Raw genomic sequence first — 13,990 nt, 5'->3', positions numbered from 1 at the left:
TCTTTCCTCTCTTTCCACCTTCTTCTCTCCTGCCTTGTGGTCTCCTATAACCCCAAGGTCAGGAATACTAAGCCTTGCCTATTTCAATTCTGCCCAGCTGTAGGCTTTATTCAGCAATCAGAAATAACTTGGGGGGAAGGTCACATAGCCTCTCTTGGGTCTACACAGGGAAAAGGACTCTGTCATCTTTGGGGCAACCAGGTCTTGGGGGCCGCACTTAGCATTACAATACACAGCAACAGACCAAACCTCAACATGGTTTTCACTGTTTTGAGGCAATGTCTGTTCAGATTCAGATTCCAGCAGTGTTAGACAGCCTTCTACCAGTCTGATAACATTGTGTTCTCAGCTTCCAAACCTCTTTTCTTTCACTTACCTTGATTCTCATGCCTGCCTGTTGCAGTTAACAAAAAAATATATAAATATGCTTTAGCAAAGCAGGAACATGCTTTCTGAAAATCATCTTCACAAGGATGGATTCTTTTCTGATGAGAAATGCTCCCTTTGAGCCATTATCATTTTCTTCTTCTTTTTTTCCTTTGTAAGTCCAGCATTCCTATCTCTGGACTGTAGCTTAGTTTTGACTTGTTAGCAAAACAATTTTACACTGAGCCAGTTTTGTTTAAGGTGACCGGTACCTGGGCTCTGCTGCGGAGGAGCAGGGCGAGCTCTCTAGTGCTGCTCATGGCTTGCTTCATCTCACCATGCACATTAAACTCCCTTCACAGCCTCCCTTTAGGGGAACAGAATAAATTCTCACCCTGTGCAGGTGGCTACCAGCTCAGTCCACTGTGCTCAGGGCCACACCTAGCACCTGAGGTGCTTTTGAACTCAGAGGAGAGGAAATCCCTCGGGAATGGGTTCCCCAAAGCCTACGGATGGCATTTGGTGAGCAGTTCTCTAGAGTGGTGGTAAAGGTCTTAAGATCCATGGCTGGTTCGGATCACTTTTTTCACATGACTTAAACAGAAATAGACTGACCCTTGAAGAAAGAAAAGGAGTTTCAAGGGAAGAAGATGGCTGTGGCAGAGCACCTCTGTGACCCCGCCACTTAGGAGGTAGAGGCTGGAGGACCAGCAGTTTACTATAGAGTGGGTGTTTGTTTGTTTGTTTTGTCTACCTGACACCTGTTTTTGAAAAACAAAACAAAACAACATTAAAAACAACTCATGGATTGTTGTCCCTGTCCACTTAGAAGCTGTAACTCTTCCATGCAAGAAAGGTTGTGGATGCAAACAATAATTAGCATTAGTGAAAATGGAACTATTACAATTTTGAATCCCAAAGTTGCGAAGTGTGATGTCTTATTGATCTGTCCTTATTTTCTTTTCTCTTTTCTCTTGTTTTTAACTGGGAGAAAATTTAAAATATTGTAGAACACGGGTAACTCTCTGGGCTATAGTCTTTATTTTATCAGGGCTGAAAATAAAGATTAAAAAACAAAATCTCAAAGACATAAGATGATCCGATTTATTCTTAATCTGCTCTTAAGCACAAAGGTTACCCTGAATAATCCCAATTCCCGGTATATTTCAGAGACCCAAATTCTGCCTGACTACTGGGTAGCTCAGAAACAGGGCTTTACGTCAGAACTGACCAGAGGAGACAGTCCTTCTTAATGAGGGCCCCCTCCTCCAGCTTGTCCCCTTATGTGGTTTCAAACAGCTCACATCTAACTGGAAAAGCCCCTTCACCAGCTAAGATTAAACCAGTGAAGAATCCAAATGAAGAGACAGGTCCAAGGTACTGGAGCATTCATCTTCTTCGAGGCCTACACTCCCTCCGAGCAGACACGAGTGGCCTAAACTCAGGCAGCAGGCTGTGAGCGTGACAACCAAGCCTTAGAAGTAACATCGCTGTTTTGTTTCTCTTTCCAGGCTTGAGATTTTTAAGAGCTCTCAGACTGATACAGTTTTCAGAAATTTTGCAGTTTCTGAATATCCTTAAAACAAGGTAAGCTACTCCTTCTTGCCCTCTGCCTGCCTGGTTGCTTAAGGTGGGGCTGTAAATACCAAGTGTATGTTTTCAGTGTGTTAAAAACGATAGAGTTACATTATTCCATGGAAGAGTGACATATCACAGAGCTGGAGAGCTCACCTACCAAGATAAGGCTTGCAGTGTTCTCTGCAGGGTCAGGGAGAAATAGGAGAAAGGCAGAGATGTGGTTATACATGTGGGGAAGAGGATACAGTCCAACAAGTTCACATGGTTGGCATCTAGGCATCCTGGGAGAGGCCCATCCATTCTGGATGAGGGATGGACTTGCTCACTGACTGGGAAGTCCTTGTTGCCAGGTCCTAAACACCCCTTTAGTTATCACTAAAATAAGAAATTGAACTTGGTCATAAAGGCAAGAGAAGCAATGTTCTTTGACAGGTAATCACAAAGCTCATATGGCAAACAGAAAATCATCTCATTCCTAAGTCCATTTGAGTTGTCTCCACTTTATATCCATAGAGCTCTGAGGGTGTGCTTTGTAAACTGCCTTGTGGGGGAAAACCTAAAAACCCCCTGTCAAATGCACCATGACGGCTTCTGTTAACTGCATTATGATCAGGAAAGCATAGCTAGGATAGGGCCAGAAATCCCCTAGGGGATCCCCTGCCCGATGACCTGTCAGTGCCCAGAGCTGGCCTGAAGCCTGGCCTGTGCTGGTAAACACACTAATGAAAGGGTCAGGAGCACTCTAATGGGGAGCCACTGTGGCTCATAAACTTCTCTACTAGGAAATTACGTTTTTCAGAAGACCCTTTCTAATGTTCCATTTCCTCTTTGGTTGGCCTTAATGTGTCTGACGAGTGACAGAAAGCAGGGCATCTCTGTGTGGTACCTTGTATAATTCATAAACCTGCTGCTAGGGGGCTTGGAGTCTGTTGGTTTGTTATTCATGTAAGTCTGGAACTGAGCTTCTTGGATCTGGTACATTTGGAAAGTGTGCTTTTATTTTGTTCTTGATCCTTATCTTAATTCCATATTATTTCCCTTTCAAATTGTTCATTTGTATCAATAAGAGATAAAATTCGCTTTCTATTGACAGGGCAAAATGTACAAAGAGCCACAAAACTCTCTTAAATTATGCCTTATCCCTTTATATTTTATTTTCAGAGGTAACAATTTATTTCTCCTCTATTTTTGATTTATAATACCATTCACAGATAGTAATTTTTAAAATGTACAGTAATTTTTAAATATTCTTTGAGTAATAGCCTTAAGTTTTACCTTTTATGAGATCTTCTATGCAATAGGCTTATATTGCTTTTGAAATAGAAGTGATTAACAATGCTAGCATATCTAATTCGCTTCTTTAATCCCAGAACTAGGGAGGCAGAGGCAAGCAGATCTCTGTGATTTTGAGGCTACCTTATTACCTGTATAATAAGTTCCTGGCTAGCCAGGCCCACAGAGGGAGACCCTGTATCAAACAAACAACAAAAAAAAGCATATCTAGTGTGAATGTATACTGAACTTGCATTACAAGGCTGATCTAGCCCCCCATCCCCACTCCCAGGGAGAGTTGGTGGGTATCCAGTACCAAACTTGGGGCCTGTCCTATAGATTTGTGTTCTAGAAGGGATTCGGATGGGGGTGCTATAATGGAACCATACACATCCTCTCACATGTCCTTGGGTCTCTTTCTTCTGCTTGTCATTGACCTCAAATCCATGAGACTTTTGTTCTATGACACTGGGACTCTAGGAAGATCCTACCAATAATGCAGAGAGAACAGTGTTCTGGCCCTCTTCTTCCCATGCAGATGTCCTCTGGGTATCATTTACCAGCCTTGTGCTAAGACACTCACCTATTTCCTGCCCCTCAGCAAAGACGTCCTTTCTTTTAGATCCAGCAGTTAGATATGGCCGTCTTGGAGAGCAGACTCTTCGTAGCTGTATAGTTACAGTGCTGCTTAATTTTCTAAGTAAAGGAGGAAGAGAGTAGAAGTTTCTGGTTGGAGGAAGGGGTGGATTGTGCTACTGGGGGGGTGCAGCAGCTCTCTAGCACAGTAACACCTACTGGGTATCTCCAATCCTAGCCCTCAAACAGCATTTTCTCAGGACTAACCACTTCCCACACAGGAACTTCTATGCTCAGACAATGTCTTTCTATGCTCAGACAATGTCTTTCCTCAGATTGTGCATGTCTTGGGTTCCTATTATTTACAGTTACAACCAGGTGGCCATGTGAACCTGTGAGTCTAAGGTGAGCATCTATGGATGCAAAAGTAAATGTGGATGGTGAGTGTCCCAACAAATATTGTAACTAGAGGTCTCATGAGAGTGAGAACTCAAAACCAGACCTCTTGACAGAGTGTAGGTGTTAGAACAGGAGTGAGCCCAGGTCTGAGATGCAAAGAGAGTCACTGCACTGCATCTATCGGGAGCTATGCAGCAGGAAGGGTCTTTCCCTAGAGAAGAAAAAACCCTTGAGAAAAATCAAGTGTCTGTCATTCTAGTGTGACAGTGGGATGGTCACATGAAGGGTAAGGAAGATGGGCTGAGTTCTATCAAGATATTTGTAGAAAGCACACAGTGAGAGAGAGAATATGACACCTCTGGGACCTTTGAACTCCTGAACATGTGGTTGACATAAGGAGAGTGAGTTTAGAGTAGGGAAGCAGAGACCAAATCTCCAGGTCCAGAGAAATACTTCCTTCAGCTGCAGCAACTCTATAAGTATGGGAACGCTTTCTCCTTGGGGTGCCAGGTTATGGTCTGCTTCTTTCTTCAGACACTCCAAGATTGTTACTCAAAGCTCTGAGCAAGAAATGAAGCCCCAGGTTTAGCCTTGGGTAGATTCTCTTGTGAGTCCTGTATACTCTGATGCTTTCATGGTGACTTTATAGTAGGATGTGAGGTGGGGAAACTGTGCCATCATTGTTAGGAAAATCCTGTCTGCCTTTTTCTTGTAGTAATCCCCCACAGGTCTGAGGAAGGAGACTTTACAAATATGATAAAAAAAAAATAATGGCTTGAAAACTGTGGTTTTATTTTGTATTCTTCTATTGCTAAGTTCATCTTAGAACTGAAAGAAATGGGGCACAGCAGGAAGTGTGACAGGGCGGGGGGATAATTAAGAGAACAACAGAAGGAACCAGAGTGAACAGGAGGACAGGCATGGGACTCTGCAGCCAGAATCAGGGCAAATCCCCAACCTGTAGGTTAACAGGGGGGCCCAAGATTCTCTGTATCCTGAAATGGCCTATTTATGGAAGACCAGAGATTCTGGGTCATCTATGTGAGCTTCTGGAAGTTCCTCAGTCATCCTACAAGCTGGTGAGTCAACTTTCAGTGCTGGGTCATTTGCTCCACCATAAAAGCCAGATGAATTCTGCCTAAGGGCTTTAATCCCACATCTTGCTCAACATAGTCAATAATGTTTATTAAAACATGGATTACCTAATATATTTTTTCCAAGACAAAAATGGCCTCATGATTTCCTCTAATTGTTTAAGTAACATGTGCTTCCTGCGAACATCTGTACCATATGTAAGAGTGTGAGGGGAGGTAAAACACTGCCCTGTGCTGTGCTCAGAAAGCCATTGCTCTCTACCATGAAAAGTTCTCTCCTATGTATCCTATGTGCACAGCCACTAACCAGTTACCTAAATAATACACAAAGGGACCATTTTTGAAATTACCTTTATTACATATATAACCTTAGAAATGGCACCAAGACTGTTTGTGAAGCAGGATATTTGCTATGGAGATTGCAGGAGGTACAAGGTGGAAGTCTGACTGTGAGGGTTGCTTAGGTTGATGGGTTACTTGGAGAGCAAGATGGAGATATTGAAGGATTTTAATTGGGGGAGGAAGTATGGACATAGAATTCTGAAAATCCATGTTTCCACTAGTTGTATAGAATTGGTTTGAAGTATCGAAGATTTAATAGCTCTTAAGACAAGAAAGGAACAGTAGTCCAGGGAAGGGCTTTTGAGGCCAAGCCTCAGACCAAGTCAGGTAGACAAGGAGGAGACTGATACAGAGATAACTAAAGAACAGACTATAGAGATAACTTAGGGACAGACATGACACAACTTGATTTTGATTCATTTTGTATCACAAAGTTCATTAATCTCAGCGTGTCCTGGTCCAGTCAATGCTCCAATTTGGGACACTTCTTAGCTACCTAGCAAATGTTGCAATGAAAAGGTAAGAATGGCTTTTGGCTCCTGGCTGTGCCCTCAACCAGAAGCAAGGTAGCAGTCTGCAAGAGGGCCAAATTTGTGCTTTCTTGTGCAAAGTGGCTGGCATTAACCGGGTTTACCAGAACATGTTCTATTTTCTGTGAGGGCAGAGATGAACCCTTGGCAGCTTTGGCTTTACTGCTATAATCTTCAGAATTAGACTCTCTCTCCCAGCACCTAAGGGTCCTGGGAAAGATCACTGATCAGTCAGATTCTTGCTTACCTATTGAATCACTGTGTCCACCCATATCAATGATCGCAGTTCAGTGTTAGGCACACTGTGCCAAAATTCCTTAGCAAACAAGTTAAGGGAGGAAAATTATTTGGGCTCAGGGTTTCAGAGGTTTCTGACCCATAGCTAGCTAGCTTTGTTGCTCCTGCTTAGCAGCAAAGTGGAGTATCCTGAGAAAGCAAAGTTGCTCATAGCCTCATGGAGAGAGGGAAAATAAGTAGAGAATGGGAGAAGACATCAGAGACAAGATGTAGCCACCAGGAATACACTGCTTCTAACCTAGTTCCTCTATCTAAGCCCCATTTTCTAAAGTTTTCAGACCCTCCCAAAATAATATCACCAAATGGGGAGCAAGTCCTCTTAACATGTGGGCCCTTGGGAAACATTTCCTGCTGTGGTGGTTTGAATAAGAATGAGTCCTAGAGGATCATATATTTGAGTACTTGTTCCTAATTTGGTAGAACTGTTTAGGAAGGATTGATAGGCATGGCCTTGTTGAAGGAGGCGAGTTACTGGGGTTGGGCTTTGAAGTTTCAAAAGCCATACCAGTCCCTTCCTCTTGCCTGGTGATAAGGATGGATTCCCCCCAACTTTTGCTCTAGGGCCATACCTGCATATCTACAGCCATGCTCCCAGCCATGATGGTTATTATGGACTTGCCCCAATAAATGCTTTTTTTTTTTTTCTGTCAGTTGCTTTAGTCCTGGTATCTTATCATAGCATTAGAAAAGTAACTAAGACATATACCAAACCCAGAACAGCCATGGAGAATTCATGTATGGGAATTTACAAGTTTCCATGGAAACACAAAAATGACATTTACAAAAAGAGGGGGCAGGTTTTCATGATAGGATCACAATTTCTCTTTCAAGGCAAGGAGCTTGACTCTGCATGGTTGGAGCCACTCTATTTACTGATGATTACATGTTTGATTCATGTTTGGGCTTGGCCACGAAAGCTGCAAATAGCCATCTCTAGTGACTCTTTTTTGCCACAAACACACAATGTCGTCTTCTGGAAACCCCTCCCTCCTTCTAAGCAGTCCTCTTCCAGATGTCAAAGTCCACATCACAGAAGACAGAGAACATTCATCGAGGTTCATCTTGCAGATTTTCTACATAGTGTTCAGATATTTTTGGGGGCGGGGGTGGTTTCGAGACAGGGTTTCTCTGTGTGGCCTTGGCTGTCCTGGAACTCACTCTGTAGACCAGGCTGGCCTCGACCTCAGAAATCCACCTGCCTCTGCCTCCCAAGTGCTGGGATTAAAGGTGTGCACTACCACTGCCCGGCTAGTGTTCAGATATTAACTTGGTCATAGAGTTCAGCGTGGAAGTCTACTTCCTCATGCGAACAATCTGTGACATTGCTGATGTCATACAAATAACCAGATTTCTGCAACAAACCTGGTCTGTCTCAGCAATGGTGATTAAATGTTCTCCACTCAGCAAGAGCTCCCTTAAGCACCACTAATGTCCCAGTGACAATCATTTAGAGATTAATAATCACCATATTTAGGCCATTTTCCCAAAGCACCAAGGGACGTCAGTAGATTTAATATTTTAAAAAGACTCCGTATGGTCGTTGATGGCACAGTGCTTTTTCAGGCCCTGAGGATTTGGGAGTCTGTAAGTGACTCAATTAGGTGTTGAGTTCTCCCCTGGGAAGGAGAGCAGCACATACCTCCCCTCTCTTTGCCACAGGCTCCCTGTTTTCCCTATTTGCTTCTCTTCAATATCAAATTGCATCTTAGGGGGCTTGCAAGGTAGAGAAGGGAAATGGGCTTTTCTGCTTTGATTTTTTCATTGAGGAATTTGCTAGGAGCAAGATTTAGTGGTAACCTAGCTGATGAGACAGGGTGAGCTTGTGGCTTTTGTTTTTTTAAGTTGGTTATTCCATTCTAAGTCAGAGAACTTAGTTTGAGATGATGTGAAACCTAAAGTGACTCATGGAGGGGTCTGGAAAATGCTTGAAGGTCAGGATTTAGCACAACTCTGCTTGCCCTTGGGAGTGCTGACTTTAGACAACAGCATCTAGAGCCATGGAGCTAACTGCATCAAGCCACCAAGTGGGCAGATATGGCCAATTAGTTTGTTCTCTGGGAACAATCTGGATGTGAGCCATTTCTGCTGTGTATAGGCAAGTAGCAGAATGACTGGGTCCCAGAGGGAATGACAGACTTCCTGCATATCTGCACTCAGGCCATCAGCTTCCCTCCTTGGGATTCTGCCTCTCTCTTCATCTCTTTTGGGTTTTTTCTCAGGAGGTCTTCTCTAGGGTAGATTGTTCAAGGATTGTATCTGAGAAGGACTAGCACTCTATTCCACAAAGTTCCTGAAAAGTGTGTCTGACAGGCTTATCCATTGGCTGACTTTTTTTGGCCACATTCCATTGGACTACTGAGTAAAGGGAGCCCTTGGTTGATACCTTGGTCTCCCATGTCAGTAGCTGTGGGGAAATGGGTCCTTAGAAAGTGATGATGGACAAACTACAGGGTAAGGGAAAAGAAGGTCCCCGAGGCTTCCTGTACTGTATTCCCAAGTTTCTTATATGAGGCCTGCCCCTTGCCAGCTGTGATTCCCAGACAAGCTATGTAAGTTCCTGAAGACTGGGCTTTCTAGGTGGTGAGTGACAGCTGTGTCCTCACCTACCACTGGCGTCAGAGGAAAGGGAAAAGAGGGGGGAGACTCAAGAAAGAACTTAGTACATTAAAAAAAAAAAAAAGCTTCAACAGTCCTCAGGAACTACAAATGGTAATTCTGGGGAGGACCAAGATGCACAGAATGGACAGTCTGTTGTTTTTCTGGTATAGGGTTTCAAACTCAGAGGATGTCATCCCAAATACCTCAAAAGGCCAGTTTCACCCACAGCTTTGGAAGTATTTACTCATTCTTGTCCTGAGCTGTCAGAATCAACTCCAGGCAAACCGAGAACTTGGATTCCTCTCTTCAGTTATATGAGTATAAGCAGAGGAAAGCTCCATGCTTCATGCGTCACCCAGGAAAAGTGATCCCAGCCTTTGTTCGGAGGCCTCCCTTACAAATTCCCCAGACTGAGCAATAACAGCCTCCCTCCTGGCCTTCTAGCAGTATGCTCAAGATCCAAAGTCTAGCAGCCATAGATGACACTGACATTACGCTGTGGTTGTGGTGTAATAGATCTGAAAGTGGCTGTAATGGCCATTTCCAACTGTGTGGCCTACTGAACTAAACTTGTGAGTTTCCCAATTCCTGGGTGATCTCAAAAAATTCTATGAGAAATTAGTCAGTATCCATCAAACATCAGCATGATGGTGTGTGGGTTAGCACTGCGTATGTACTGAAAGCCTCAGATGTCACCCTTGCTAACCTTCTAAGCTATTAGAAAGTAGATAATATATTTCCCAAGAGAAAGAACATATCTATCACCCAATAGGCAGAGAGAAGGCAGTGGTATCATAGATGAATTACCCAAAGAGAAGGGTTAGCTTCTTCAGGGCTGTGCCTTTGGGTTTCTAATGCTGTGAAGAGACACCCTGACCACAGCAACCCTTATAAAAGAATACATTTAATTGGGGCTGGCTTAAAGTTCAGATGTTCAGTCCATTACCATCATGGTGGGAATCATGGCAGCATGCAGGCACATACTGTGCTGGCAAATGAGCTGAGAGTTGTACATCTTGATTCACAGGCAGTAGAAGTGACTGTATGCCACACTGGGCATAGCTGAAGCATGAGATCTCGAAGCTCACCCCTACAGTGACACACTTCCTCCAACAAAACCACACCTACTCCAACAAGGCCACACCTCCTAATAGTGGCACTTCCTATGGGCCAAGCATTCAAACACATGAATGTAAGGGGGCCCTATCTATTCAAAGCATCACAGGATGCACTGGGTCAGCAATGGAAGAACAGGAGGTAGGAGATTGAGTTCTTTTCTGTAAGATGAAAGTGATGGAAACATCATTAAGCATAACCTCAGGATGACTGGCATTTAAATCGGGATTGTTTGTTAGATCACACTGCTGAATCCAATGTCATTTTCTGATATACAGCTGTGTCCCGATTCTCCTGCATGGTGTCTGTTCTTCGGAGCAGAATGCAGCAATGATTAGAGGTTGTGCTGTGATGTCTACAACACAATGGCTCGCGCAAAACAAATACAACCAGAAAGAATTAACACACTGAAGAAAATAAGACAGACTATGCGGAGATGGTGAAGACATGGGGAAATGTCAATTTAGCTGAAGGACACTCAAATTTTATTTGCTCTTCTTTCTGGTTTCTTTTTAAATATATATCTGAAGGGTTTTGACTTAGACAAGTTAAGGTTTAGCAAAGTTTGAGGGGTTAATGTAGGGTCCAGCTGTGATTTTCCTACAGACTCTGCTGAGACCCTCATTCCTGAACAATGTATCTCACCTGAGTCAAATTTCCTTATGCTGACATCAGCCTTCCTCCGCCCCAGAGGGGACACTGTGATACCATCAGGCAGTTCCAAATGGGTCTTCTCTCTGTAACTTTGGGACTCTTCTTGTCTCCTTTGCACAGTAATTCCATCAAGCTGGTGAATCTGCTCTCCATATTTATCAGCACGTGGCTGACTGCAGCTGGATTCATCCACTTGGTAAGTAGCCAGGAAAGCATGGAGCAGGCCCTTGCTAGGCCGTTTTACTACTTAACATTTGTTTCTTTGGAAAGAGACTAGTTTAGTTGTACATACAGGAAAGAGGGAAAAACTACTCAATTTTCAGAATTCCCTACGCTTCACTCCCACCCTGCAAATTAGTTCCAAAATAGTGAGTAATGTTCCTAGCATCAACCTACATTTTTCACCTTTCCCTGTATTGATTGCTTCAGGGAGACTTGCCTAGTTTTTCATTCTGTATGCAATAACCTCAGAAGGCCACAAGATGGCAGTGCTTCCACAGCAAACACCCAGAAAAAGTCTGGCGCTGTTGCTGAAAGTTTGAACTTCAACAACTCTTTGTAAACAACAAATGCAGATCCTGGGATGTGTCCCTACTTCTCTCTCACACACAAAAAAGTTGCCTTTGACTCTCTTGCTAGATGACATCTCGAGTTGTTTCAAAACCCCCTAAAGTTTTTGTTTTGTTTGCGTTTTAAATTAATGACTCTGACGGCTATGACCAAGCCAAAGCCTTCATACCTCCCCAAGGCAGATTTCTCTAGCCTGCTTTCAGAGAGAGTAGTTACTGTGAAATGCACATTTCATCTGCGCATAAACTGTTACATTCAGAAGGAGCCCCCATCAGACTATAAAACTTGGAATAAGTGACCTTGTCTCCATCTGCTAAGCAAGATAGTGACTTTACACAACTATATATATATATATATATATATATATAAATTGTGTGTATGCCTGTGTGTTAGTGTGGGGATCTATACACATGTGTGGGTGTACCCATGGAGGGAAGTAGAGGTCTTTAGGCTCTCTAGAACTGAATGCTGGAAACTGAACTCCAGTCTTCTGCAAGAGGTTCTTAACCATTGAGCCACCTCTCCAGTCCCTATGCTGCTAGTCAAATTTCACCCTTTACCACTCAATTCCTTCTGAAGCCAATTGCCAGTTCTGGGTTCAGATTCCCGAAGTCCTGCTGTAACACCCACTCTTTGCTCCTTGCTGGGCTTCAGCCAAGCTCACAGAACTGAGCAGCTGTGCAGACCCCAGGAACTCTGCAGCCCAAGCAGCAGAAACTATTGGCTCGATGGCCCTTTACTGAGGATGTCTGCAGCCAGTTGTCTAATGATTGTGTGTGTGGTGGCAATTCCCAAGAGGTCACTCCTCTTGTTCCAGAGGAAATTTCCAAACCTGGAAGCTCAGAATTGCTGTTGGGCTCCAGTGAAGAAAGACAAGCAGTCTCAGAAGCACAGATGATGCTTAGGATTCAGGCTGTCTATGTGAGGTTGGGTCTGGTGTCCTTAGTTACAATAATGGAAGGAAGCGTGTAGTCCTTCGTGGAAGGCCTGGAGTATCAGCAGGAATTCCCAAGGGACTGGCAGAAAGAAGCATCTCTTGCCTGCCTTAAAGAGATGCCGTAAAGGGTACCCAACATCAGGGATGTGCAGGAAAGCACACCAGCGATGCTCCTCTCCATCCGTGCTCTTTCCTTGGTGCCCTCCTCAGTCAGAAGGCATTCCCTGTTGCTACATCTACTTCCTCTTCTCTGATCCCCCTGAGGGTTTCTGGTCCATCGTGCCTCAGTGACTAGCAATGAGAATCATCTGTTCTGTATTGAGAGTAAGAATCTTATGCAAAAACAGCTTTCTGGAGATCTGGGCATCCAAGTTTGCATATTCCATACATATAAACATCTGATGGGTTTCTTTTCTCTCCCTTCCTCCTCTTGCTGTAGGTAGAGAATTCAGGGGACCCATGGGAAAATTTCCAAAACAACCAGGCACTTACGTATTGGGAATGTGTCTACTTACTCATGGTCACAATGTCTACAGTGGGTTACGGGGATGTTTATGCAAAAACCACGCTTGGACGTCTCTTCATGGTCTTCTTCATCCTCGGAGGACTGGTAAAAAAAACAAAACCCTTTTTCTTATTGTGTCCATTTTAATGATTATTAATATTTGCCAATACCCACTTCCTTAGACGTAGTGTTTTTGTGTGTTTTGCATTGGAAGCAAGTAACTGCCTTAATGTAACCAGGAGAACTAAATCCAAATACCATGGTGATTTTGTTGCATATTTCTTTAGTGTTATGCTTGTCCCTTAGAACCAAGCGTATTGTCCTCATTGGGGTCAGCCATGTAGCTAGGAATAAACCTAATTGTTTTAAGGGAGGCATGCCATTAATAAATGAGAGTGTCCTTCAGTAGTGAGGTTCAATATCAGATATAGTAGCTGCTGCTGATCCTGGTAGATGCTGTCCAGACTCTGTAGACAGATGGCGGTTTCAAGAGTTCCCCTCCCTTTAATGTTTCTCCCCAAACTTCCAACAAACACTGTGGCTGGCACCTGCCCCTAAAGTGCAGGGTCCCTTCATTTAGGAAATGTCATTATAGTCAGGACATGATTGTGTCCAAAGCCCATTCCATTTCTCCCCTTGCAACAAGTTTCACTGGTCCCTATGTACCAAGAGACCACTGCATGTGATGTAATTCCAAGGAACTTCCAGGCAACACATTGGCAGTTGCTGTATTTTCTCTTTCAAATAGCTCATAACGAAGTATGATTTTTTTTTTCTGGGTATGAGGTAAGTGACTAAGATTCTAATCCATACACAGCTGTCATGCATGTGCACCGCACACACATTTATATGAAGCAATGCATACATTTCTCTCTGTTTTGTATGCATAGGACATATACATTTTGAAAATGTATATAAATGTGTGTGGGGGTGGACATTAGCAGCATTCCCACAGGGTCCCGTAGTTAAGGAGACCCCACTACCCAGCCACAGGGCAGGATTTGTTGGGCACAACATGGCAGCTTCACTTCTCCTTGCTGTCCGTCCTTTCCTCTTGTGTGATTTCCAAAGTTGACCTCTTATGCTTTTTAGTCATTTTTAAATGGAAATATTTATTTTTAATCCTCTTTTGGTGTTTAGTGTCTTTAGACACTCA

The 13,990-nt window shown here is 43.5% G+C and overlaps 1 protein-coding gene across 33 annotated transcripts in view; it reads left to right on the top strand.

Moving 5' to 3' along the window:
• The window catches only part of Kcnma1 (potassium calcium-activated channel subfamily M alpha 1), a 744,152-nt gene that overhangs the window by 478,139 nt on the left and 252,023 nt on the right, over window positions 1-13,990 (top strand). For all 33 annotated transcript variants that reach the window (XM_031361079.1, XM_031361066.1, XM_031361082.1 and 30 more), the window contains exons 6-8: window positions 1,878-1,953; window positions 10,943-11,018; window positions 12,769-12,939. In XM_031361079.1, the coding sequence (XP_031216939.1) occupies window positions 1,878-1,953; window positions 10,943-11,018; window positions 12,769-12,939 (323 nt within the window). The remainder of the gene's footprint in view (window positions 1-1,877; window positions 1,954-10,942; window positions 11,019-12,768; window positions 12,940-13,990) is intronic.

This window comes from Mastomys coucha, unplaced genomic scaffold, assembly GCF_008632895.1.
Source record: "Mastomys coucha isolate ucsf_1 unplaced genomic scaffold, UCSF_Mcou_1 pScaffold9, whole genome shotgun sequence".
In the NCBI taxonomy this organism is placed as follows: Eukaryota; Metazoa; Chordata; class Mammalia; order Rodentia; family Muridae; genus Mastomys; species Mastomys coucha.
The sequence above is the reverse complement of the archived record's forward strand: the minus strand, read 5'-3'. Positions and strand labels throughout refer to the sequence as shown.